At 36.3% G+C, this 26,553-nt stretch overlaps 1 protein-coding gene and 2 long non-coding RNA genes across 3 annotated transcripts in view; 2 read left to right on the top strand and 1 right to left on the bottom strand.

Annotated features, from left to right (window-relative positions):
• The window catches only part of PXDN (peroxidasin), a gene marked incomplete at its 5' end in the record, with an annotated part of 58,234 nt that extends 46,324 nt beyond the window's left edge, over positions 1 to 11,910 (top strand). The window contains 4 exons of the mRNA XM_017745014.1: positions 4,573 to 4,693; positions 7,176 to 7,308; positions 8,208 to 8,321; positions 8,967 to 11,910. Coding sequence (XP_017600503.1) covers positions 4,573 to 4,693; positions 7,176 to 7,308; positions 8,208 to 8,321; positions 8,967 to 9,089 — 491 coding nt within the window. The remainder of the gene's footprint in view (positions 1 to 4,572; positions 4,694 to 7,175; positions 7,309 to 8,207; positions 8,322 to 8,966) is intronic.
• On the bottom strand, positions 1,703 to 4,565 carry LOC108449279. The gene is made up of 2 exons (XR_001865428.1): positions 2,555 to 4,565; positions 1,703 to 2,460 (listed from the first exon to the last, which is right to left on the bottom strand). It is a non-coding gene; the product is annotated as an uncharacterized LOC108449279 (long non-coding RNA).
• Positions 11,911 to 13,588: 1,678 nt separating the features above from the next.
• On the top strand, positions 13,589 to 21,715 carry LOC108449314. The gene is made up of 3 exons (XR_001865474.1): positions 13,589 to 13,634; positions 15,212 to 15,566; positions 18,353 to 21,715. It is a non-coding gene; the product is annotated as an uncharacterized LOC108449314 (long non-coding RNA).
• Positions 21,716 to 26,553: the final 4,838 nt, after the last annotated feature.

Below are 26,553 nucleotides of genomic sequence, written 5' to 3'. Positions count from 1 at the left end.
TTATGCCTGAAAAGGTTTCCTCTTTACACATAACTTGTTTGCTTTGGTCAGGTCATATATTTTTGCTTTCTACATTCAAATGTATCTTTTTACATCTAAATTTACATTTAAAGACGGTGGCTGTTAGCTTAATAACAATTCAGTCTACACCAGGCTACTAAAATAAAGTTCCAGGGTCTATAATTTTAAGGATTGCATCCTTTTTATCTTTGAATGGAAGTACATTTAATATAGCCCAGTGTTTTTGCATGATTAAAAATTTTACTGAGACAATCAATATTTTTATTTGTATTTCATCCAAACCAAAAAAATGTTATCTTTCTCAGGTATCTGTGATCCATGAAATACAATTCTACATTCATAAACATAAAATAAAGAGACTTAATGTATGACATTGCTTTGTCTTTGCCACCCGGAGTTTCATGCCAGTAGTTGCCATCCCTGGTGAAAAGCAACAGGGAAACAATCGGCTTCAATCATTTTGTTTAAATTCAAACTTCTGAATGAGTTGCCAGATCTCTCAAAGTCCCACTGCTGGCAATAAAGAGATATCTCTAGAGGACAGTCAGGCTGCAATCTTGACTTATGTAAGTGTTCATTGACTGTAAAATTAACATGGGTAGGAAATCCTCCTAATTGAAGTATCTCAGTGTTTTCTACAAGTCAAGGCAGCTGGAGGATTTACTTCTTTCCTGTGTACTTTGCTGCTTTTCTAAGACATTGTTCACTCCACAGTCTAGTGGGCAGAAGAGTTCTTAGGGTCTTTATTTTAAAAATTTCCATGGATTTTCAGTCTGTCTGAAATTACTTTTTCTTATTGATTTATATTCCAAAAGCTGCATGTTTTTGATTTTCAAAATCCTCCAACTAGTCCTATTTAATTTTTCCACTGGAGGGGTTGGATTTGCTTTGGTTTGGTGTCAAGAACCTAATGTTTCTCCTGAATCTACTTGCAGACCATCCAAGACCTATTCAGATCACAAAAGTATGATATGTTTTTAATGTCCTTTGTCTATCATTAGCTATATATTAACAAATTGGACATTTGCTTTCCCAACAACATCTGAACCTTCTCATTCTGACAGCAGACAGATCTTGAAGCTCAATCTGTGAGCTTTGAGATCAACTACAGGAAACACCTTTATTCTTAAAATTCCCCAGTATATCAGCTGGCAGATGACAGTCTGGGTTGTTACTTCATCTTCTACCTTCTATACCTTTTTCTTTTCAGATGTTTAAGTAATCTTTATACAAAATATATCTGTTCTGATCTGAGCAGATTACTGTTGGATTTTAGACCACCACATTACATTTTTGGTGCTGTTTAATTTATCTTTTGTTAGAAAGTCTTATTCAATAGAACAAATGAATAGATGCAGTGCAACCTGAAGGGTTGTGGCCCATTTTGGCAATAACAAAACCAGCTATTTTGAGTTAGGGCTTCATTTTGTGTGAACATTTTCCTATGTTGTGCAATTTTTAAGTAGCAGCTTTGTGAAAACATCTACTCAAAAATATCTTTTTACATTAGATATTTTCAGTGTTTCTCCACCCTTTTACTGCTCCCACTGGCATGTCTACAAGTTCTTAATACCAATGCTTACAGTAAGAGCAACCTAATTCACTACAATAGATCTCAGAGAATCAAACTAGTATCAAATAGATATATGTGCTTTGCTTCACATTTCCTCAGTCTTTCAAGTTATTTTAATCTACCATTAGATTAATTCTCCATGGCCTTTTGGCCACTCACTTTTGAGGAGTGATTCATAGAGAACTAAGAGTGCTCAATAATTCTCTGTCAGATATTTTATTATCCAATTTACATTATAGTTGCATTTTTAAAACCTTGTGAGAAACAGGGGATTTTCAGAAGATATGGACATGGCTTCCATATACAAATGGAAATACCAATTTCTTTATGGAAAGGGTTGTTGTACATTGGAACAGGCTGCCCAGGGAGGTGGAGTCATCATCCCTGGAAATGTTCAAGAAATGGCTGGATGTGGCACTTAGTGCCATGATCTAGTTGACAAGGTGGTGCTTGGTCAAAGGTTGAATCTGATGATATCAGGGGTCTTTTCCAACATAAAAGATTCTGTGATGCTGCAGGATTTTGTATATGGATCAGCTTGACACTTGCAGTGTAACAATAGCTAACTTCTGGAAGAAAAACTGTCCATAGAGAAAAAGAATTCTTAGGTTGCTTTCAAACATTCACTTTTCTGCAGAAAATTAATTGGAATGGGTATAGTTAATTTTGGGACACTTCAGTTAGGCTGAAAAAAAGCAGAATTTCAGGCTAATTTTTCTTATTTACTGCTACTGGTAAAGTATTCTTCATTAAAAAAAATTTAAAAAAAAAAGAGACAAGAAATTTCTTGATTTAGATTTAGGCTTTCTGGAAGCTAAAGCATTTTGTCCTGCACCTCTCAGCCGTGACATTCCTCCCTGTTGTACCTGAAACAGAAACCAAGAACAAGAGCTGTTAATTTGGCAAGTTGACACATTTGAGTTTTAAAAAAAACACAGGAAGTCAGATCTGTGTACTTACAGCTGTCACTGGACATATGGTTCTCATATTTACCAGTCTAAGGTGATGAAACCTTCCCAAGATTTCAGACCTTTGTTTCTAAGAAACAGCCTAGGAATAAAAAAAACAATGGGCCATTGTGTTATTGTACCAAAAAAACCCCTCTATTATGCAAGATGACCACAGCAGTTATTGAACAAAGGAGGATTGCAGAAACCTTTCACATATTGCTTCCAAGAGAAACTAGAGGTTTTGTGACACTCAGGAAAACTTTAAGCAACACATTGCTTTAAGAGAAAAATTCCTCTGACCAAAATTAGTTCTTTCTTCAGGAACCCTTCAGTGTGATATTTTTTCTCACCATACTAAATATAGAAGTGTCTAAGGGTGTTCAAAAATGCCTTCATGCCGAGCTTCTTACAGACACATTGATCTGTTCCCATCTGAGAGTTCACTTTCTGAATGGACAGCAAGGAGATTATGTGGGAAGCAGCGGGACACACGTGAAAAATGAACAATATGCTGGCAGTAAATGCCACATAATTCTTTGGTGGGTGCTCTTATTATAGGAGGAAAGTAATACATTTATTAAAGAATGGGACAAACCACAAGGAAAGAAAAGGGAAGGGGAATTGTGGATAACTTGTGTTTGAGAATGATCTGTAGATATTGTTTTTGATCTCAGAAATTTTTTTCGGTCAGTCATCCTTTTCTTTTTCTGTGTCCTAAATGATATTAAGCCATTAAGCCAAACTTAAGTCTTTCCTAACAGGGAAATTGTGATATTGTAATTTAAGTAAAAGTCCAACACAATTAAAAGTAGTCCAAGATACCTAATTTCATGTAATCAGAGCAACCTTACATTTGTTTCTCTAGTTGCTCATTTCAGCATTGTTTATAGACTTGAAACTTTTGCAGCAATTTTTGTTGATACTTCAATCTAAAGATACTTCAATCTAAAGATACTTCAATCTAAATTCCAGAAAAACACTTTATAAATGTTATTGACTTCCTGATTTAATTTGTTTTGGTGAAAATTAAGAGAAACATTATGGAAAATGACTCCTTCCTGTGTTCAGTTGCTTTCATGGCTCATTCTGTTAATACCAGACTTAGGTGAGAAATGTGTGGCATCCTGTATTTAGGCTTTCCCTTCTGTTTTAGCAGGCTCTGCTTCTAGCAGTTGATCATGCAGCTTGTTCCTGCTTCATCTTAGCCCATTATAACTTTTAGCTTTAAAGCTTCTGTGAAGAGAAATGACAGAACTTCTATTTTCTCATTGTCTCCTGTATCAAGTACTGTTTGTAGTTTTATTTTGTTTTCATTTTCTTCTTTAAATGGGACTCTGTCCAAATGCTCACTATGTTTGGAAGGCTAAATAAAGTGAACTGGAAGAAAGACATACTTCGTCCTGTCAAGATGTCCTCTTAGGATCTTAGGAGAAGATTTTTGTTTTAGGTCAGTCTCAGGCTTGAGATTTTTACTCTGTGGTGGAAAGAGTTTTAGTGTCTGGTGATACTTTCAAATTCCTCAGATTTGGAAATAGGACTTGTCAACCTATAAAGCATGTCTGCAAATTTGGAATTTAATTAAAAATTCTCTTTCAGATGCCAAAAATAACAAATAATAATGCCTGGAATAGATGAGGAACCCACAGAGTGGTTTTTCTGTCTTTGTTTTTCTTCATACGTGGTTGCCCCTTTTGAAAAGGAGAAAATAATTAAAAGCCAAGAGAGTGAAAATTTCAGAAGTGGAAAGAATAGTTAAAGTAGGACTATATAGGTTTGTTAAAATAGTATTTATTCCTTTGTTTCATACTAAAAAGCTGGTCTGCAGGTAATCACATTCTCTGCATCTAATTTCCTTAAATGTTCTATCACTGAGACATATTCATCTGCCAATGAATTGAATGAACCAATTCCAGAGGGATCAGACTGAATGTATGACTTGCCTTTAAATTCAGAAAACACTGCAAAATCATATTAATATTGTAACTGCTGAAATATACTGTCTAGGTGTAATATCTTGTCCATTTTCAGACTGTAGAACCAGAGGACAGTTTAATGCATTTTCATATCACTTTCGGGGGAGACGTTCTCTTGACTACAGCTTTCGGGAGGACAAGCCCCTGAAGAAAATGAAAACGGCCAAAACAGTAAGGTGAGAATTTTTTTTTAAGAATTATAAAAAAAATTTGCTTTCAAAATGGAATGGAACTGAATGATTTTTTTGTAAGCACATACCACTTTTTTTCCAGGGTCTGCTTTCTCAAGTTTATGATTGATGTATTTTATTCTGACACTTCTACATATCTACAAAAATAAACCACTTTTTTCAAGCTCAAATTCGTTTAAAACTCTTTGTGAGTAGTATAAGTATAGTACTTTTGTTATTCCTGCAGTTTTCGTGAAAAAAAAAAAAACATTAATGAAGCGTAATTTGGGGATTTGAAATGCCACATTCCTACAGTGCCTGCAGTAACTAAATTAATCTAAATTATTTCTATTTCCTTTTCTATAGCTCCTTTTCGGAGCTTCTAGATTCTCCTGTAGAAATAGGAGGATACCAAGTGTTGATTTCACTTGCATAAAAATTTGTGGTAATGGTAAGGATTACTTCTGGTACCAAAATAAGGAATGGAGAACAGCAGCACAAATAATATTGTTTATAACAACCTAATCCTCAAAATACAGCAAGGAAGTAAATCACAGTTTCAGTCACAAATTGTCAGCTGCACAGGGTCCCTGCCCTTTCCAGGGAATGAAAACTTATGTATGAATTAGTGACATGAAACGAGTTCTGCTCAGAGCATTTCTTGATGAACAAATTTGAGACATTTGAATTATAGCTCTTTCTATTTAGCATGCATTCTTTTAACAAATAAAACTCTCTGTTTGAGTGATGATGATGACGAAGTACGGTCTACCCACTCCAGCAAGGAAAGCATCTAGACAGATACATAAAGAGCTAAATGTATTTCAGCAATTTCAAATACTCTGGATGGTATCTTCTACAGTACCTGAAGAAACACCATGATTATATTTCACTTATTTGAGAGGAATCTGTCCTGAAATGAAAGATCCTTTACGTGTTTAGGATTTTAGACAAGAGAAGACAGCAGCTAAGTATAAGCTGGTTTATAGATAATATGAAAAGGTAGGTTCCTTTCAGGTAATCCTTGAAGAAGGACGTTTTGTCTGTCTTTGCAAGTGAACTGCTAGAAAAATTTACAGAACAGCAATTCACTTTTTAAGGATGCTAGTCCCATAGTTCTAAAACTGTAAAAGGTGTTAAATAAAAATGAAAACAAGAAAAAAATAAATGCTTACATCTAAGGACAAGCTTGTTTGACTGTGTTTCAGAAATTACTGTGTTTCAGTCCAATTACTAATTAGGAATACAAAATAGTAGATGTACAATACTTCATTTGTAGCATAAAGCTAAAACAACTTCAGTCATTGAATGTTCCCATCAGCTCTCATGCTCAGTGTTCTATTTAAATTGCATTTGTGGTGAGAAGGGTTTTTTCCTCCTTTTTTTTTAGCTTCTGATTTTCAATAACTTGAACAGGTGGGGAAGATTAAATCTTTTGTTATACAATAGCAGCTGCTTTACTAGAACTTGAGCATGTTACGTTGTTTAGAGTTCTTTTTCTCTAATTTAGATGAAAAACTATGGGAAACAGTAGCTTGAACCCCTGCCAGTAAGTGCTGTTTTAATTTATGCAGAAAGATTATAAATCCTGAGCCCTGATATATGAGAATTTTTTGCCAGTTCATTCTTTGGGTATCCCTTAGCACTGGAGATGACATGTTAACAAAATAGTAATGCCTGGAATTATTAATGGATTCAAGGATCTGCAAAATAGTAATGGATTCAAGGATCTTAATGTAATAAGTGACTTAAAAATTATTGTTGTCTATGCTTTTGAATGCATGTTTTTTCAAGTGGTGCCAGATAATATATTGTTAGTTATGGACAGTTCCTTTTGTTACTCTTCCTCATCAACAGATTGAATTGATTAACACAATTTAGTGTTATATATCTGTTATGAGATGTCAACTAGAAAGTACTGCAGACAAAAGACTTTAGCTTTTGTGTATTATAAGCAGTATTGATGTCAAATGTTAGGAAAAAATATGCATATCTAGAAGTACTTCTCATTTATTTATGAAACCAAACTTTCTCCTTCTTGAAGTCATATTTCTTAAAATACATGTTCTGCTAACAAGCCTGTAGAGGAAGAATATGGTTCAGAATGTGAAATGTGAATTTCATATCAGAAGGAACACTTTTTAAGACTCTTTCCTTTTAGTCTGCTTTCATATTGGAGGCTTAGGGATGAATTTAAGGTGATGCTCTATAGTGTCACTGGTGACAACTTTGTGTGTAGCCCTGCATGAAATACATAATTTTCTAAGTATAAGAAATTCTCTGTTGCTAGTGATATTCACAGTAATCTAGAGCTCACCTGTCCTGAGTCTATCTTCAGCACCAGCTGGTCTTGTGTGCTGCTGTGGTTCATACCGTTCCTACGTTTGTTGGTTACTCTTTTTTTACACTTTTGTTAAGTGTCCTAGACTATCTAGCCAAATAAAAATGAGTTAGATGAATATCCTGACTTGGCATTCATTTGTTTTAGTTCTGTGAAACAGAGTAAATATTTTCGTAATGCCACATCAGCATCTAATGAAAACAGAAATGTACCCGCAGTGAATGACTTCAAAGAATTTGTTTTGGAAATGCAAAAAACTATTTCAAGCCTCAGAAATCAGGTAAGATACTATCATGAACTAATTCTAGTCTATCAAGTCTAATTGTAGATTTAATTAATAATGTTTTCCTAACATCTTACATTTTTAATATTTAGACATCCCCTGCAGACAAAACCTACCACATAATATCTCAAACAAAAACCAACATAGAACATTGTGTGTTATTATTCTTGATTTCTGTGTTCTTTTGAAATCATACTGAAATATTCTACAGCTGGACCCACTTGACTTTTGAACCTGAAGCCTTGTGTAACCATTGTATACTAAACACAGAATTAATCCTTCTCTAAAAATTTGTGTGTTGTTTTAATAAAATCTTTTTTACCATTTGAAACTTATGCAATCCGTGTAAAGCAATGATTAAAATGTAGACTTCATAAGAAGTAATATGCCAGACTACAGCTGTAAACATAGGTAAAATCTAGATCACTTAGAGAAGACTTCACAATGTTTGCAGGTAAACTCTATTCAGCCATAGTGGAATCCCATTTTTAAAATGTACACTATACAGAAGTTAATAAAAAATTCAAGTAAATATTTTAAATTAAGGTGTTTAAAAGAAATTTTAAAACTCACCTCCTTTCCAAAACATTTTTGACAGTTTAAATTTGGTTTTCTGTATATGAAACATGTAGGTTTTTAATCTTTGTATGCTCTAGGTGAATATTCCAATGGTAGGAAAGATGTATTTTCTGTTAGCTTTCTTTTGAAAGACTATCTCCATATGTTTTACCTGTTTTTAATCTTTTAGCATTATAAAAACTAAGTAGTGAGAAGAAAAACCCAAACAAGTATAACAAGGATTATATAGCATGTAGCATAAGGGAAAAGACAGAATACTTTACACAAATAAAAACCTTTCTTTGATTCAGTTACTTTACTTTTTTAAATGTTTTCAGATAAAAAAACTTGAATCACGCCTCAGTAATTCTGATTGCACTGATGAAGAGGGTAAATCATATTCCAGCAATGAAACCTGGAAAAGGGACCCTTGTACTTTGTGTGAATGCAAAGTAAGTATGTGGAAATTCACTTTGAGATAGAAATTATAATTCTGTTTCTAAGCCAGCAGTTCCAGTTTTGTGCCTGCTAATTTCTGGGTAATACTTGCAAATTTCTTTTTATGGATCTTCAGTTATTTTGTACAGAAAATTATATTATTCAGATATTCCGGCCCTGGACATTGTTTTTCAATCCAGCCATTATCTATTTTTATTATATTTCTGTTTTCATTTATGTAAAGCTATACGGGTGAAATTAACTGCAAAGCGAGACGCTTAATGAAGAAGTCAAAAAAAATGCATAAAAATCAATAAAAGTTCATCTGACTTAGTGCTAGACTGTAATTTTCTTCTATCAGAGAGAAAATTTTTAAAAGGTAGTAGAAAAAGTATGTTAGTGCTTGGTACCCCAGTCTCACCTGAATGTTAGACAAAAGCATATGTGCTGCTTTATCAAAAAGATGTGGTAATACAGAGAGTGCCTTAACCTTCTCAAAGTAAGTTGATATTGAAACAAACTATGTGGGGTTATAGTATTAGTCAGGTTCTTACAGAGAATGAATGAGAATATGTTCTGCAATAACATAAAAAATGTATTTCTTGTTTGGAATATGTAGCTAAGTATGTTTTTGTTCTGTTATTTTTTTCCTGGCACAGGTTGGTCAGATTACCTGTTTTGTAGAATCATGCCCGCCAGCTGACTGCGAAGCACCTGTGAAGGGAAAAGGAGATTGCTGTCCAGTCTGCTTACAACAAAATACTAATAAAAAGAAGCCATAAGTCTCCTTTTTAAGAATTTAGGGTGCATACTCCTCAAATCATATCAGTGCCTGCTGATGGCAAAAACAGGTAACTACAGTCCTAACAACAGCAAGAAACCAAGATTTACAATATTCTAATGGTGCTGTAACAGTATAACATAATGTATCATTTTATTTTCTGCCCATGAAGGTAAATCACAATGCAAAACTTAACGAAAGGGAAATTAGCAAACAGGTCAAAGTTAATTGTGTGTTATACTTCTCAGGTTAGAGAAACTCAAACTGGTGCTACTTTAAAAGAACACTGTCAGGTAGTTTTAGGTACCCAAAATGACTGGGTTTAGGATTTACTCTGAAATAAACACTTTGTTTCCTGTCTTTACTTAGCAACATTAAAAGTTTACCATCCCTTTCTAGTACCAGTCTGTGTTGATACTTAGCTCTTTGCTGTTATTTAGTAAAATGCCAGGAAAAGGAAAACACAAGGTCACTGTGCCTGTAGCAATGTCACAGCAGGCCAGTTTCTGCAAACATCAATGCATGGAAATTCTGTTAAATCACACTATCACTGCTGGGTCTGAACCAGCGCTGAAATAAACAAAGCTACTTGACGCCTTTCAACATCCTTTCCTTAATTCAAGGAGCAAAATAAATCAAAATTTTCAAAGCAAAAAAAGCTAGAATTAGTAAGGAAATATAAATAACTGTAATTGGAAGAAAGAAAAAACAACTGAATGTGTATTATAGATGTAATTGACAGTGTTCCTCATTCTAGGGAAACATGCATGACAGAGTAGCATTTGATCTTAAAAATTAACATAATCCTTTTTGTCAAAACATACGTAATTACTTGACAACATTTTTTTGTTTGTTTGTTTCATTTATTTTAAATCTTTGTAACATAACCATCCAGGTCAGTTTTAAAGCATGCTTCTCTTGATCTCAGATCAGCTCTTGTAATTGTATGGCCCTGTTTTGAAAATGTGAAAAGATGTCACATGCCATTTTGTATACAAAGATTCCTACTGATTCATTGTACATATCGCCAATAGACATATGTTCCTGATTATATTGTGGCACTGTTGAAAAAAAGAAAAATCAAAATCAAGCAGCATGATTAATTGTGGATTGACTACTTTTTCTGATAAGGTATTTGATTTTTATTTTTTTTTTTCAGTTTCATCTAATGAATATATATTTTTACCTCAATATTTTTGTCATTCATGTTAAAAATGGTCTGCCAGTGGACTTCATCGCCCATTTAAATGTTGAACATTATAGAATATATGTCTACACTAGCATTTCAAAGTTATGTACTTTTTAGAATGCAAACTGCATATTTTTGACCAGGAATTATATTGAGTGAAGGACAACTATCATACCTCATTTTACAGCTTTTTTTTGTGTTAATTCAGAATTGATTGTTTCCCTGAATACTTAATTTGCTAGAGGTTATTGCTCTGTCCTTTAGTCCTAAATCAGGACTAGCTAGAACCAGAGCTAGTTGCATAATTCACTGACTTCTGAGTTTAAGCATTCAAAATCAAGGGACAGAGACTGGGGTATCAAATAAATCTGCACAAAATTAAATCTTCATATGTTAAATATTTCAGATTATGCAAACAGACTGAGTACTTAATTATTGCATGGTAGAACAAATACCTATCTAATAACTAACCTAGCACAGCAATATGAAATCCACTATCATATTTTGGCACATAATTTCTCTACTAACATTAATAATTTCTAATTTGATAAACTATTACCATGACACACATTCAAACTTTTGTGTAACTTTAAAGCTTACTACAGAAACTTTGTTTCATGCTATGGTGGAAGCAATACGTACATGTGAGTGCTGTGTTAAAGGTGTGTGGTACACATGGAATTGCAATTTATATTTTTGAGAATATTTTAATTGATTTTATATACAATGTTTTATGTAATATTCTTTGTTAATACTTCTAGAAATTGTGTGTGGCGAGCATGTTTGAGTATCATATGGTTCCTGAAAATTGTCATTCTTGTATTTCTTTGATACTCTGGTATTTTGTTGACTTTTGTTGAGAGTCCAAACCACATGTCTCGTCCTGTAATTCCAACTCAGATGGAACTCCCATTGACCTATAGCAGAAATTCCTCAAAGAGGAAGGGTTGCAGAGCTAAACCAAATGTAACTTAACTGTCCAAACAGTTAAATAAGGCAGTAGTGCATCCAACTGGTTACTACTTGCATTCTTCCTTTTCAATTTTGCTTTAAATAAACTTTCTCAAGATTTCCGCTTATAGGAGAAGAGAGTTTCCATTTATACATTGTAAAATAGTACCTTATATCTGATTGTTCCTTTTCTCCAGCCTCCAGAGTAAAGTGGGAGGTTTTCTTCGTTGTTCACTGTTTATTCATATGGTAAATAAAATGGGCTTAGGAGTCTGGATATGCTTAAACAAGTGTAACAAGTGTAATATTGAGTTATTTTCCACCATCCATCTGCTTATAAATCAGGAAAACCAGGTCTTTATCCACAGTCTAAAATGTAATCAGTCATGGATTATACTAGTTCAGTTTTATTGCAGTGTCTCTAGAATCAATGTTGATTTTAACATTTCTGAAACAGTGGCCAATGGCTAGATGACCATTTCCTCAGTATCCATTGTGAGAATATTGCTGTAATATGATGCAAATTGTACATATTTATTTTCTTTTTTTAATGTTACCTAAAACAAAGTCATTGTTGTTGTTATTTTAACCAGTAAATTTACCAAAGAGCTGTTTGCACTGTATAATGAATGCTTTTCAGTTAAAATAAAATGGGCCACATTTCCAAGTAAATTTCAAGTGATTTCTTCTTGTAAGTGTATTTTTTAGATTATTTGCTGAAGTTCCAAAAAATAGGCTTTGATAAATTGCTAGATACTAATACTGTCCTGACCAGCTGTTGCATTATGATGTACCTAATCAGGAGATTGTACTGAGTCATGAAAAGGCAACACTGTTGTTTAATAGCATATTTTAAAGCAGACATACTAAGAATATCAGACTGTTGTTTTGCAATTGTCCTGGCTGCTTAGTTCATCGAACCATATACTCAGCTGAGTTAGAAGGCACCCACAAGGATCACTGAGCCTAATTCCTGGCCCTGCATTCCCAAGAGTCACACCATGTGCCCAAGGGCATTGTCCAAACACTTCTTGAACTCTGTCAGGCTCCCTGGGGAGCCTGTTCCAGTGCCCAGCCACCCTCTGGGTGAAGAACCTTTTTCTGATACCCATCTTAAACCTCCCTGACTCAGCTTCATGCCATTTCCTCGAGTCCTGTCTTTCATTACGTAGTTCCTTTACTTTTCTTTTTTTCCCCACTTACCCTGCTATGACATGGCAAGGAAGCCTCTGCACCTCCAGCATACTTCTCCTTTTCTTTTGGGCCTGATGTATTTGCCATCCAGCTGGCAGTGTTATGAATGGTCATTCATGGGGCTTAAGCATTACAGCCTGCTAACAGATGGAGCACAGTACAGATCAGATATGTCTTAAGTAACAAGAAGATCTGGCTAGCTGTGTTTAGCTGAAAAGCTCTGAATTGAGTATCTATTTAGATTCAGAAATAGAACAGCAATTCCTGCAAGAAAGGAATAAACTTAATTGTTGCATTCGGTAAAGACGTTTGTGTCTTTCTGATGCCTCCCTCAGTGATACAATTTTACATTCTCACAAGTCGTGCTGAGTTGCCAAAACAAATCTCATTATCTACTTATATCTTTATGAGATGCTGTAAGTGGTTAATCTGATGTGCAGCCATTCCAAGAATTGAAATGGCAAAGTGCTTCATGTCTCTTTTCGTAGAGATAAGCATGAAAAAGGTGTGCAGAGGGGGAAAATAAAGTAATTAGGAATTGTACAGAGAAAAGGAAATAAACTGTTGCTTTGTTTTGGCAGGTAGAAAAAAGGAAAGATTTTGCCAAGGCCTCTGAATTTTTTCAGGCAGATGGAAAAATTCACTAGGAATATATGAACAGATTAATTATACCAAAGCAACACATATACTAGACTGCAATAGAGAGTCCTGAGGCACTGGGAAGCAATTTCACCATTTATTGAGCTGGCTACTAGTGATAGTAAGGCATGCTTTTAGTCCCCTACCTCCACTCCGAGGAATTGCCTCTCTTGCAATGAAGATCTTTGTTTAAAATTTTTTTTTCTCCTGTCCTGCCTGCTTTCACAGCTAAGGGACTTAAATATTAACCCAGGACTGAAGGTTATTGGAGCAAATCATCAGCCTGACCCAGAATGGCAGGTCCTGTCTGGTGAACAAGGACAAGAGAGGCCTGAATGAAATGCTTCAGAGGAGGACTCAGAGTCAGCCAGTTAAAAACATTGCCCAAAGGGGTACTGGGGAAATACTGGGGTTCCTGGGCTTGGGTGACAGATTTGGCACTGTTAGTTATGGATTTCAGTAACACAGTTTTCACACTTCCATGGAACTCTGCTGGGAGACACCAAACTGAGAGCTTGCTCTTTCCTAGGTCACCCTTTTTGTAGAAAGCCATCTTCTTGCTACACCTGAGAGGTAAGTGTGACAACTTTCATGTATAGAGAGCAATTCCAGCTGCTGACGGAATACTCAAGCTGTTTTAATCAATGATTTTCTCTACCTCTGGGTGAAAATCAGTTGTTTAGCAATCTACATTTTTATTTAAAAGCTCAAATGCTGTCATGGAAAAGGTTTTTTTTTTAAATTAGGCTTTGTGGAAATAGCTCTCTTGAAGGTATTGCAGCAGACTGGAGACATTGTAGAAGTGTAATAAATGTTTCCTTCAATCTGAAATGTCTTGGCATGAATGCATACAGACTTACATGTTGCCAAGCTATTCTCTTATATTGAGAGTATATAATTTTGCTGTGAGATTACTTTGGTTTTCTTTCATATCAACAATCAATTCAGGCAATAACAAACAATAGGTGCCTTGCAGTCAGAAAAGGACAGCTTGTTTCTGCTACAGGCAAATGTTAATGTAGATTTTAAAACCTTCATCTTATGTTCTTTTTTTTTTTTTCTGTGGTGGAATGCTACTGTTACCCCAAATCCTACCTCACAAGCAGCTAGTATTTTTTATTTGATCTGCTGACATATATCAGAAAACATCACCTTACATTTTTGAGTTCAAGGATTTTGCACATTGGAGGGGCATAGCTCCTACCTTTTGCTTTAGATTATCAGACTTTTAAAGCGCCAAGAAGCCACTGTTGCCTTGTCTAAAAAACTCAATTCGTCCAGAGTTTCTTACATGAAAACACTATCTTGTGTTTGAATAGTGACTTAAAAAGACTTCCTGTCTTGATGAAAATTTTTAAAATGTTTTGCACCACCATAATTTAAAGTGTAATAGGAGGTTACTTACTCTCACAAAAAAAATTCAGCCTGCAATAGTTTTGTATTCTGCTACTGAACTGCTCGTCCCAACCCATAGTTTCACTTTTAAAATAGCTCAGCCTTCTTTTTTTTTAATTTGAAAACTACAAGGTTTAGATGGGTGCCATTTGCAGTTTAAGATTAACTAAAGGACACCAAGTATTCATGTTCAGCCAGATCTTAGAGATGCTTTTAGCTATTTTATAGGCCTGAATTTTTTTATCAGGAGTCACATTCTTTATTCCTCCATGAATGATTTTGCATTTAATTATGTTACTCTAAGCAGATAAATAGTCTAGAAAGTACGCCAGATTTATCAGTAATTGTTTTAATTTTCTTTATAGGAAGTAATTTAGTTAAGCTTTCAAGTTATTTAATCTGGTATAGATGTCCTGATGCAGCTACAGGTGAATCCATCTTGTAGATTCTTTGTAGCAATAATTAGCCAAGTATGACTGACCACACTTGAGAGAATAAGAAACTAAGGAAAAACAAATGAAGGCTGAGCTGCTGCTTCCCTTCTGTGGTGAGAAGATGTTCACAAACAAAAAAAAGCTGGTGATGGTCTCTGGCTTTTTTATTCCCCATATCTGCTGCTGTTTGCTTCACTCTTGATGCGCTATTTAAAGGTACAAGACAGAGGCTTTGATAGAAAGTTAGGATTGACATTGTAGTAACACATAGTGCAGGTTGTGTGTTCCTAGTGATAATCTTGTCTCTCCTTTCCCTTTCAGCTTCCCTGTATTGCAGACCTTAGTTCTGTCTCCAATTTAAATTAGATTAAAACAAGAATAGCCCACACTTATGAAAGAGCAGAAAAATATGGCTGGGGAAACTGTTTATATTAGAAGTTTAAAGAGTTTGGGCTACATGAAGCTATAGCTGTGGTCAGGAATTTTGCATATTTTAGTGCTGGATTTGCACCACTGGAAAATAAAATGCCTTGGCCTGCAGAACAGCCATGGTTGGCAGATGTGAGAACTTCCCACCGCCTCTGAACTCCACCACAGCTCTGGAAAATTACTCAGACACAGATGAAGACCTGAGTTCATTCAAGCCTCGGTGTCTCTGTTGAGACTAACACTGCAAGTAAGTACCAGTCTTGGTGGGTTTTGTGGCATCACTTGTTTACAAGCTATTAGAAAGGAGTATGTCTCCGTTCTGTGCTGAATTACTGGTTATGATTTTTCTTCTCCACTAGAAACACTGCAAACCATCTCACCTGTCTTATAGAAGCATTCACATTAGCAGTATTTAACTATGGCCATCTTAAAATCCATAATATTTATTATTTTGAATATTAGAATATTTATGTATAGAAAAGTTGCTTAAATGGTATTTTTAAAATTAATTACTACTTTAAATAGTAAATATAAAAGGGACAGAACCGAAGAAAATGGAAACGCCACAACAATGACACAGTTATTTTGTAAACCAAATCTTGACTAGTTGACTGCTTATTACTAAATACAAACTAGACTGTTAATCCCAGACTTTCATGGAAAATGTTACAGTATTACTTTCACAGGTGCTTGCAAAGTAAACAAGATTCTAGTACTAAGTCTGGTCTGAAGAAAGCTGATGCCAGTGACTGTGCCAGCTCATTTCAGCTGTTTTAAAATCATCACATTAATTTTCCTATGGGATTATAGAAAAATATTTAAGTACTTACAATTTAAGTTCTTAATAAGGTATGGTCTTAGGGAAGCAGTTTCTAGAAATCTTCCCTAATAAGATTGCCAGGGATAATACGTGACTACAATTTAAAGACAAGATTTCACTAAATGAATTCCTTTTACAGGACACCAATAAAAAGCTTGGTGATATTATCCTAGAAAATATTTTTAAATTTTGTTTTCTAGGTAGTTTTTTTTACACAAGGTCCATCCTTGTGAGTGCTAGCTACAAAGGAAATTGGAATCCATGTAAAAACTAACTTTTGTGATTTAGGCCAGATATCAGGAAATCCTTCACTCTTCAGAGGATACTTTAACTCTCCCAGCAGATTCAGAGAATTCTTCTAGACAGCTTGCCAGACTGTCAGGATGATGGCTGCTATCTCGTATCTCAGCACATTCGGGTCTTCAGTGAAGATTCCCAAAGCTTGTTACATCAGTCTTGGCACAGCACACCAAGGAAGTATGCACAGGACCATGACTTACATGAATACTTTTCTCTCTTGGGCCCTGAATAAAACCTCTGGCAATCAGAGATTGCCTTCCCTTTTGTCTTGTAAACTTGAGAGCCAATTAGTTAAAATATCTATAGAGAATACATGAATTTCCAGCTGTAGGCAGGAAGGAAATGTCCACTGAAAATGGTATTCCTTTATTACATGTATTTTCTTTTAATTATGAAATATATTAATATGAGTTAAAATCTTCTGTGACTGTAGTGATTATGTGTATTTATTTCTAAGTATATGTATGTGTATTTATTTCTATGTGTATTTATTTCTAATATATTGCATATAATTTCTTATGCCTATCTAGTGACCTCTATAGTCCACATGACTCTCTATTGCATGACACTGGTGACCCTGTACCTAAGCAAATGATCCAAAATCCTCGCTAAAGTGTTCTGTCAAAGGGGATGGATGTAAGAGAAAACCAGCATTTATGATCCCTTGGGGACTGGTTTCCTAAGGGAGTTGACAGACCTTTTGCCAAACAACCATCGTGAAGTGTCCAAACATGGCAACAATTCACAATTATTTTGAAAGAAAGGTTTGGAAAAATGGAAGGAAGGGATTTTTTGAGGTGGTTTAAATAGAATGCAATTTTGGGAGGAGAAAAATGGCCATTGAACATTGAGCTACCCTATTCAATTCCTCAGAGTGTGGAATAATCCCTGAAGCAACCTGAAGACATTAATTTGTCCAGTCCATGGTAAAATTTACCCAAAAGTGAGTTCAGGATGCACAAAAATAAATATATATTAAATCGTTCATTTTCAAGAGTTGCAGCGTATCTAAGTGCATCATACCTGCTTTATGTAAATGCTGATTCACTCCTCATCATCTAGAAAGTCCTGTTCTTTGTGAAAAGAATACCACCATGTAAGAACTACCCGCAGTATTTAAAGCAGGTGGGTTTAGGTAATAAGTTGCAATTACTGTGTATAAATTGTATACTCCTTTGCTAATGATTTTATCATGACAGGATGTCATGGTTTCGCCCCATCCACCAACCAAGCCCCACTCAGCCTCTTACTCACTCCCCCTCCAGGGGGTTCAGGGAGAGGGTCAGAAGGGTAAAAGCTACAAAAAAAGCTAGAAAACTTATGTGTTGAGATAAAGACAGTTTAATAGGGAAAGCAAAGCAAAACAAAGAATGAATTCACTGGTTCCCAACGTCAGGCAGGTGTTCTGCCATCTCCAGGAGGGCAGGGCCCCATCGCACACAACGATGACTTGAGAAGACAAACGTTCCCTCTTCTTCCTTCCTCCCCCCACTCGATATACTGAGCATGATGTTGTATGGTTTCGAATATCCCTCTGGTCAGTCTGGATCACCTGTCCTGGCTGTGTCTCCTCCCAACCTCCTGTTCAGCCCCAGCCTCCTCACCAGTGTGGCAGCATGGAAAGCAGAAAAGGCTCTGGCTCTGTGTAAGCCCTGCTCAGCAATAACCAAAACATCTCTATATTATCAACCCTGTGTTCAGCACAGATCCAGAACACAGCCCCATACCACCCACCGGGAAGAAAATTAACTCTACTTCAGCCAAAACCAGCACATAGTATTATTCTGATTAGGAGTCTTGTTCCTAGTATCTGATATTAATAGTTATTTTTTACGTATTTATCCATATATTCATTGCTTTTCATTAACTGGAGTTTCTATTTTCTATTACCATTCTGTTTCTCTGACCTGAAGGCAACAGAGACCTGAGAAGTGGAAATGAACTGTTTGGGAGTACTCTACAGTCTGCATAATATATCCTTTTTTTAAAAAATGTGTTTTATATACATGATTGAATTAAAATAAAATGTTTTTTAAAAAGTAAATGTCAGAGGTAGAATTAGTTGCCCAAACTAGAATAAGAAAGGAAGAAAATGGTTTTCAGCTCTACCAGTCAAGCTGTGAGTTAGCCTAATCAGTTAAATGGAATTTAGGAGGAGGTTTTCCTCTTAAACACATTGGAGAGGAGACTTGGCTAATGGAGATGCTCACCCTCCTGTCTCCAGAGTTGTTGGATTCTACATTGATACTATTTGACATCTTGATCATAAAAAATATTCTGGATCAAGGTAGACAGAGGGAAAAACATTTAACTATTGTGTGGCTAGATTTGGAACAATTGATTGAAGGCAGGATGGTCTTGAAGATAAGAAACAGGTTGGTTTTGTTCTTGAGTTAGCTTTTGGCATGCTCAGGCATTAATTATGCTCTCAATATTTAAGTCCCCCATCTGTGAGAAAGACATAATAATGGAGGCCTCTTAAAGACTTTGAAAATCTCCAAAGCTCACTGGTGGCCTGTTGTGTCTCATAGAAAGCTTACTGTTGTTCCTTCTTGTGTGTTATTTCCTTTCCCTCTTTGTTTTTCATTTTGGTGATCTTTGCCTTTATTTTGAGTAAGAGTTTGGTTGATCAAAGGAAGACAAATCTACCATATACAACACCTCCATGAACTTTTAACCAGAAGTGGAAGCTGACTCTTAGATGATCTGATTATGACAGAAGTTTTCCAGGGCTGGGAGTGGCTGATAATGGCCTTGCAGGGCCTGTCATTTCCTACCAGCTGCTCTGTAGTGGAGATTTAGAGTTCCCTGTCCTTTCTTCCTTCCTCTCATGTAGATGGAGTTAGGCATGTGAAGAATTAGTGAGATCATACTTGTGCATATTTAATTCCTGTCAGCCTAGGCCCTTAAAAATAAATCCTCAAATCACTTGAACATCAGATTACCCATCTGAAACTAAACGGAAGGAAAAATGCCAGTTAATATAGTTTGAAAGCAATTATAGAACATCCCAGAATTTCACTGAACCCCAGGGAACTAGAAATCATCATCAGACAAGGCACAGACAAGCATATTGTCTCTGCTAGCAGATAGAAATAAGTTTTCATCAGTTTAATTTTCTGAGATGTTGGATGAGTCTTAAATTCCACCTTCCATTAGAATTTCTGATCTTCTCAGACAATCTTCATCCTAAATTCATCTGAAAATGTTGTCTTCACATCCTGTTGGCATCTTTCCTTTCCTTAAATTTTCCCAGGCAAACATGGAATCAGACAAGATGTGCTTCTACTTTCTCAAAACACTACAGCTTCTGCAGCCATGCAGTGTTCAATCGTCCTCAACAACAAGTTTGTTTCTTCCAAGTTCTTTGTCAAGACTTCTCGATAAAGTTGTAGAGATACCCCTTTCATAAAGGTATCTAATGAAGGATGAGAGGTGGGCTAATTTCACAGCTGAATTCAAATTCTTCTGACTGAAGATAGGTATATCTTTTTAGCATGAATTATATTTTCATTCCCTTCCTCCAAAAGAAGGAAGCTTTAATTCCATTTAAGAATTTCAACTAGAGATTTCCCTGTAAAAAGTTGTGCATAGGTAGAATCAAGCAAAGTATTTCTTAGATATACCATTACTATCTGTCTTCGAATTCCTTATCTAGTTTGCATGGATGTTTTTACTAAAAGATTTATATGATAATCACCAGTGATCTTGTTACCCTGTGGCAAATTTTCTGAGTGAGCATTAACTGCTTGATTTCCTAACATAAAAAGTAAATTTGTATTTATATATACTCCCAGTAGGAAGAACAACCATTTGTAGTTATCTAGATGCTGTTGACAGAATTTACTGTCTACAATGGTAGACACACAATCAACATAGTATTTTTCCAGTGAGTAGAAATCTGTCTGAAGATAGCTACTTTTTGAGAATTACCACTAAAATTATGGTCAGAGGAAGACATGATATTGGATATTAATATAATGCACCATGACAGTTAAGAAACTAAAAATGGGCTATATGATAAAAGAATATGCTTAACTGTGAACAACCCACACTAACCCAAAGGGACATTTTCTTTTATGTAAGTGGGAAAAGGCATGCTAGTGCTAATTCTCAGCTACTTGATAATACTTAATTTAAAAATCTACTGAGACTTTTAATTTTTTTAGTGCTTTGACAGTAATTTGATGGCTTCTAAAGTGGCAGAGGAGTGATGCAGCAACGCAGTTTTGCATATGTAGCTCATTATGCTTGAGAGGCTGAGAACTAGGCGGTGTCTAATATTAAATGTTCATGGAAGGAAGACAGAGAAAATTCACGGACTTGAGAACAAATTTATCCACAGGCTAGGCTCTTCTGCATGCAAGAACACTTGATTGTAGGCCAGGGCAGTGATGCAGACATGCAGCTGACTCCAAGGGATCAGACTGATGAAGCTCTGTATGACAGTAAATGAAACAATGCCAGGCTTCATACCTGCAAACGGGAGTTTTTGTTAGAAAGAACCGGCACATTCCCATCTCACTTTCTAGCTAGCACTTTCCAAAACGTTAGCACAAACAGGCCAATCAGTTTTAAAGAGTGGCAATTTTTAGATATCTAAAAACCAATGGACTAGATAATGCCTGGGATAACTGGCAATTACATGAGCTGCTTGAAGACTACAGCTCTATGTAATTTCTACATTAGCTGACAATCCCTGTTTGGATCTAGCCCTGCTGTCACTTCTCTGATGCACCCTTCAGTTTGCCTTCTCTACTGCATTGCCACCTTGGTTGCTTGCTCTTTACCCCCTCCTTGTATCCTTAACTGCTCATCTTAATCCTTCTACTCCCATTAGATTTTCATCCAAGTTTGCTCGTCTCACTCCCACTTTGTATCCACATTGGGCTTAGCTGGAAAAATCAAGCATGTCTGCACCAGCAGAGCAATTTTGAGTCTAACATAGGTAGACATTGCCTGTAAACCTAATGTCTGGATTATATCCATGATGTAAGGATGACAAATGGCTTATTAAATAATAAACTCTATAAATGCATTATCATTTCAATGAAATGTTCCAAAACATTTCTGAAAAGTCAGTAAAAAGTGAACTGTAGTGCAATTCTCTGCTGAGCTTCACAGACAGGCCTAATTCTAGGTCCATGTAAGATGCTGAAAAAACTAGTTGGCGCATGATATCATCACCAGACGCTATAGCCATCACCAGAGATATAACTTGATGTATTTCTTGTGGTTAGAGGGCCACAGTATTCCCCTTTGTGTGAAAGCAGTGATACATCTGTTAGGAATTGCACTAGGCCTTTGGGATTTTCAAATGCAGCTATGCAGTTCTGCAGATGTAGCTCATTGTAAATTGTTAGATAATGAAGATTTAGATTTTGGGGATGGTGAAGGGAGAAGAATGTATTCCATATTTCATTTTCTTAGTATTATAACTAAATGTCCTTATATTCTAGCTCACTTAGCAGAGGAGAAGCTTGGAAAAGAAACATTTTATTTGGTTTATTTTTTTTCAAGAAGTGCCAACTTCTCTCTTTACACAGCACTTTGCCATATAAATGTCGTAATTTATATTTCAAAGATGAGATGAACTTACTGTGGTAAAGAGTTGGTCTTATGCAATGGCCAGCACATAAGACCAATGCAGGAATTTTGTTAGTGATGCATAAATATTTGTTACAAAATCGTATTTTAATCATTGCCATTCAATCTCTGAAATGCGGAGACAAAAGATAACCAGCTATACTTGGTATTCTCTTGGCAATAGATGCAGATTGTTTTCTTCGAAATTTTAGAGTTCCAACAAAGTGGAAGAAATAATTTCAATGAAATATATAGATCTGAAACCTAGTTTGGAAATTCCAGTGTGTATGTTTTGCAGCTGAGCTGTAGAATGCAAAGGAGAAGTATAATCAGGATTGTAAAGCCCGCAAACACAGCTGGCCAGAGAGTTCTCTCTTTTAGGATACTATCTACCCAAACATTACTTTTAGGCCAGCAGTTTAGGATGTCTGGTGAGACAACTGGTCTTTGCATGTGCTGCTGAAATGTGTTTATCTTAGACAAAACCTCTTGTCTCCGACAAGTGTTTTTTGCTGTATATGCTATGTCCTCCCTATTCCCAGCAGTAGTTAAGAAACACCTTACTTCATTTACCTAACACTGATGACTTTTCAGGATAATGTGTGAAAATAATTCAGGCAAAACCTTGTATATCTGAATGTGGGAAAACTCTGGTCAGCCTGTGAGGACGTTTTAAAACGCTTTTTTTAAAGTAAAAAGTTTCTCCTTGACCACCTGAGAAATCCTGGCTACTAAAGCTTATAAAGTTGCATTAAAGGCTTATCTCTCCTGTCAATATCTGGGTTCTGTAGACTGGTCTGTAACAGCCCATGGCCTCTGCATACAGGAAGATTCTTTATGCACTGCCTTTAAGAACCAGTGGCTACATAATAGAAGCTCCATCTTGAGCCAACTTGGGAATTTCTTGTTATGGATGCTACCACCTCTGAGGCCATGAGATCATACATGAGCAGAGGAGCAGACGGAGCCTTGCAGCTTAGCAGGGTCTCCTCGGATGTTCCTGATCCCTGCCTGAGGCTTTGCTCCAGCTACAAAGTCACTGTTGGTAGATGACGTCCATCCATTCAGTCTGCTCCAAAACCCAGGGCTGTGCACACAAAGTTCCTCTTTTCAGCCTAAAGACAGGCAGAAGCCTATCTCTCAAAGAAGTGAAAGGGGATTACAAAGGATTTTGCCACATTTCATTATATTGAGGTGAAGCAAAAGAGGATTTCAGCAAATGTTATGGCTGGTGGTATTTGTATATAGGAAATAGTTTGCCAGTTAATTTCAAGGGCATTTGCAACAAGCTGAACATTCCTCAGTCTGGAGAAAAGTCCATTCTTTGGGCTGCCATTTGACCTTGGCCACTTTTTCTTTTTTTAAAGATCTTTTGCTCTCAAAAGTGTAAACTTCAAGTGTGTATTTTCCCCAGTAAAAGAATTTAAGAACTTAAACCAAACCTTATTAATTTTTTCTAACTCCTGCTAAAACTGCCCTAGTTTACACTGAATTGCATACAGGTTTGAGGTCTTCTCTCTTAGTTTTCAGGTTTAGAGGACAGGTCTGAAAAGTACATTCACAAATCCTTAATGCAGCCCCAAACCAGAACACTAGGCAAGCTACTCTGTGTTGATTTTAAGCCTTGCAAGCGTCCTGACATTTTTATGTCCTTGACAGAAAGCAGCAATTATATGTTTACTATTTGTTTTGCAGCTGAAAAAAATCAGAAATATTTTCCCTTTTATTAACCAGACCAGTTTGTGGACACCAGGGAGTCCTTGTAAACCAGCTTTTTTCAATATTTTACTTTCTTCCAGGTGGCTGAGGAAAATAATGCATCTGTTCCAAATCTCAGCAGACCCACACATTACAGATGTTACCGGAGCCCTAAAACAAACATGTTGTGTAAGGCTGGAAATGTTTCAAGAGGTTCCACAATTATGGATTCATATGACATTCACTTGAGAAACATAACAACTTGGAAGAAATTTTCTTTCTAAACTAGCTAGCTTCACTGTCGTGCTCCGGGTTTGAGGTGCTGGATGGTGAGGAGCCGTGACCTTCCGAAAATGTCTCCAAGGCGAAGACGCTCAGCAAGACCACCATACACACACACGCATACACGCACACACACACAGATAGCTCCTTAAACTGGGTCGATGACAAAGAGGCAGGAAGGGTCTTCATATGGGGTTCCACAGGAGCAGTTTATTGCAGCCACATGCGTGAACGCTTTGAGGGATGAAGACAAAGAACATTGGAGGGTCCAGGTTTAAATATGGGAGCGGATCAAGCCTCAGAGACCAATGATCTGAGGGCACAGGGGTGGTACAAAGGCGGGACTAGGGAATGAGAGCCAATGGGGACACTCTGGGGGAGTGGAGATGGGGCAAGGGCCAATGGGGGGAACTTGGAGTGAAGAACCTTCTAGGGCATGGGACATATAAGGTAACAAAGGGCAGGGAGGCCAACGGGCCAACCGGGGAAGCAGAACTGGGGTGCATTAACATAGCAAAGCAGAGCATCCGGGGGAAAGCCTCTTTTGTCACCCTAACTTGGGGAGGAATCTTTGGTACTAGACTAGGAATTTTTGGGACCGTCCCACCAGTGGACTCTCCCTGTCCCTGGTACCACAGGCCCACCGGCCTCTACACTGCACCTGCATTTTCCTCGGTGTGTGCAAAGGGGTAAGAAGGCAGTGAGATAGAGAGATGGGTTGAACAGTGTCCTGTACTGAGCCAAAAAGGGACAGAGGATATTCCTGGCAGCCCAAGGTCTATGTCAGGGGTAATAAGTTACCAGTCCCAGGTTTTACTTTTCTCTGGTGGTTTGAGCTGTAGTACCCATTGACTTAAATTAACAGTTGTTGGAGTGAAAGCTTCTCTGGACTCAGGCCCAGAGGAAAGCCAAAGCACAGGGGTTGAATTAAAACCTTTGGATAAGCTGAGATACATGAAGTCACACCAAAGTGAAACAGAAATATAGATTTTTAACTTTTAGTAGAAATATATGCTAAGTGCCTTAAACATTAAAAAGCTGCAGCAGAGACCTTAAACACAGTTCTTACTGCGGCAGTGTTACCTTTTCACAGAATTCTTTACTTTAGACAAAATATAGATAGAACTGTACTGTTCACATTTTTTAGATAGAGTGTTCACATGAACAATAAGAGCTGATAGAAACTGTATTTGCAAATCTGTGTAATACCTATGTAGCACTTGTGTAAGACTTACAACTGTTAGAATTAGACCAAGATGGGTTAAGAAAAGGAAAACTAGAATCACGTGTTAATCTTATTGGTCAATTAACAAATATAATCCACACTTCTGTAAAGAAATAAATATATCGCGGAAACTATAATTAGAAGAAGAAGCTGTTTTTTGCCTGCTGTTTGCTGTTGCTGCTTGGCTTTATCATGTAACCCCCTTGAACTCTGCCTTCAAGAAAGCTATGAGACTATGAAGTAAAGAACTTAGCAGAACAGCAGCCTCCTCTGCTCTTCTACCCTGGCCCAAGAAGGAATGGTATCCCATCAAAAGCTCAACAAACAGTGATACATGAGGAGAGAGCAACTTCTCAATAACTCAGAGTAGATCCCTTCTCCCAGAATTAATTCCTTTGCTTACTTTATTGAAGCTATTTGTACATTGTTTCATCAGGAGAATCCTCCTTGTGACACACTTCACTGTTTCAACGAGTTTCCGGAAAATCATTACGACCCCATGGATATTTTAGCTTGTTTCTACCTGGCACATAGCCAATACCATTTATGTTTTCTGTGACAAGGCATTTTGCAAAAAGTTTTTTTAAAATACTTTTAAACAATATTTTTATCCGCATTTAAACAGCAATAAGTGTTCACCATAACAATTCTGGGCCATTTTATGGTAACATCATTTTCATGCATTAGTTTTTCTTGATTGTTCATCTTTATAGATGGCAAAGTTAAAGCATTTTTATCTCTTCAGCAGTGTCTATACTTTTAACTGCCTTGCTGTTATTTTGAGACATAATACAGTAAAAATAACTGTGCAAAAATTAGTGTTGCATTAACTTAGTATTATTTTTAAATGTCACCCTTTGTAAAAGACCCAGAAAAATACCATTGCTTATCAATATAATTTTTAAAAACCTGGGTTTAAGTATTCTAAATAATACCTTTCTGAGCATGGGGAAAATTTATCTGTGAGGGATAGGACCTGAGGGAAATGCAAGATGCAAGAAAAAAACAGAGAAAACGGGAAAAAAGCCACAAACAACAGAGATTTTACTCTGTAGAAAGGTTTACATTGTTGATATAACCAAGGCATTTTTATGACTTCTTTTTAAAGGTGACTGCCCTAAATTATTTTAAGTCCCATAGCTTGAACTGATGTCAGCCTGTCTCTATTTAGACTGCTGCTTGTTTTTTGACTTATGCAAGTTTCCAATTTCTGCTTTATTGTAACCTCTTTTCATCTTTTTGTATTTATTTTTCTTTATTTATAGTGTTCATTAATTGCCCTCCTATTTTTGGCCAAGAAATGTGTGGCAGGGAAGAGCAATG

The sequence above is a fragment of the Corvus brachyrhynchos genome, unplaced genomic scaffold (genome assembly GCF_000691975.1).
Source record: "Corvus brachyrhynchos isolate BGI_N302 unplaced genomic scaffold, ASM69197v1 scaffold116, whole genome shotgun sequence".
Classification (NCBI taxonomy): domain Eukaryota; kingdom Metazoa; phylum Chordata; class Aves; order Passeriformes; family Corvidae; genus Corvus; species Corvus brachyrhynchos.
Note: the sequence above shows the minus strand (reverse complement) of the source record. Positions and strands in the feature narration are given on the sequence as shown.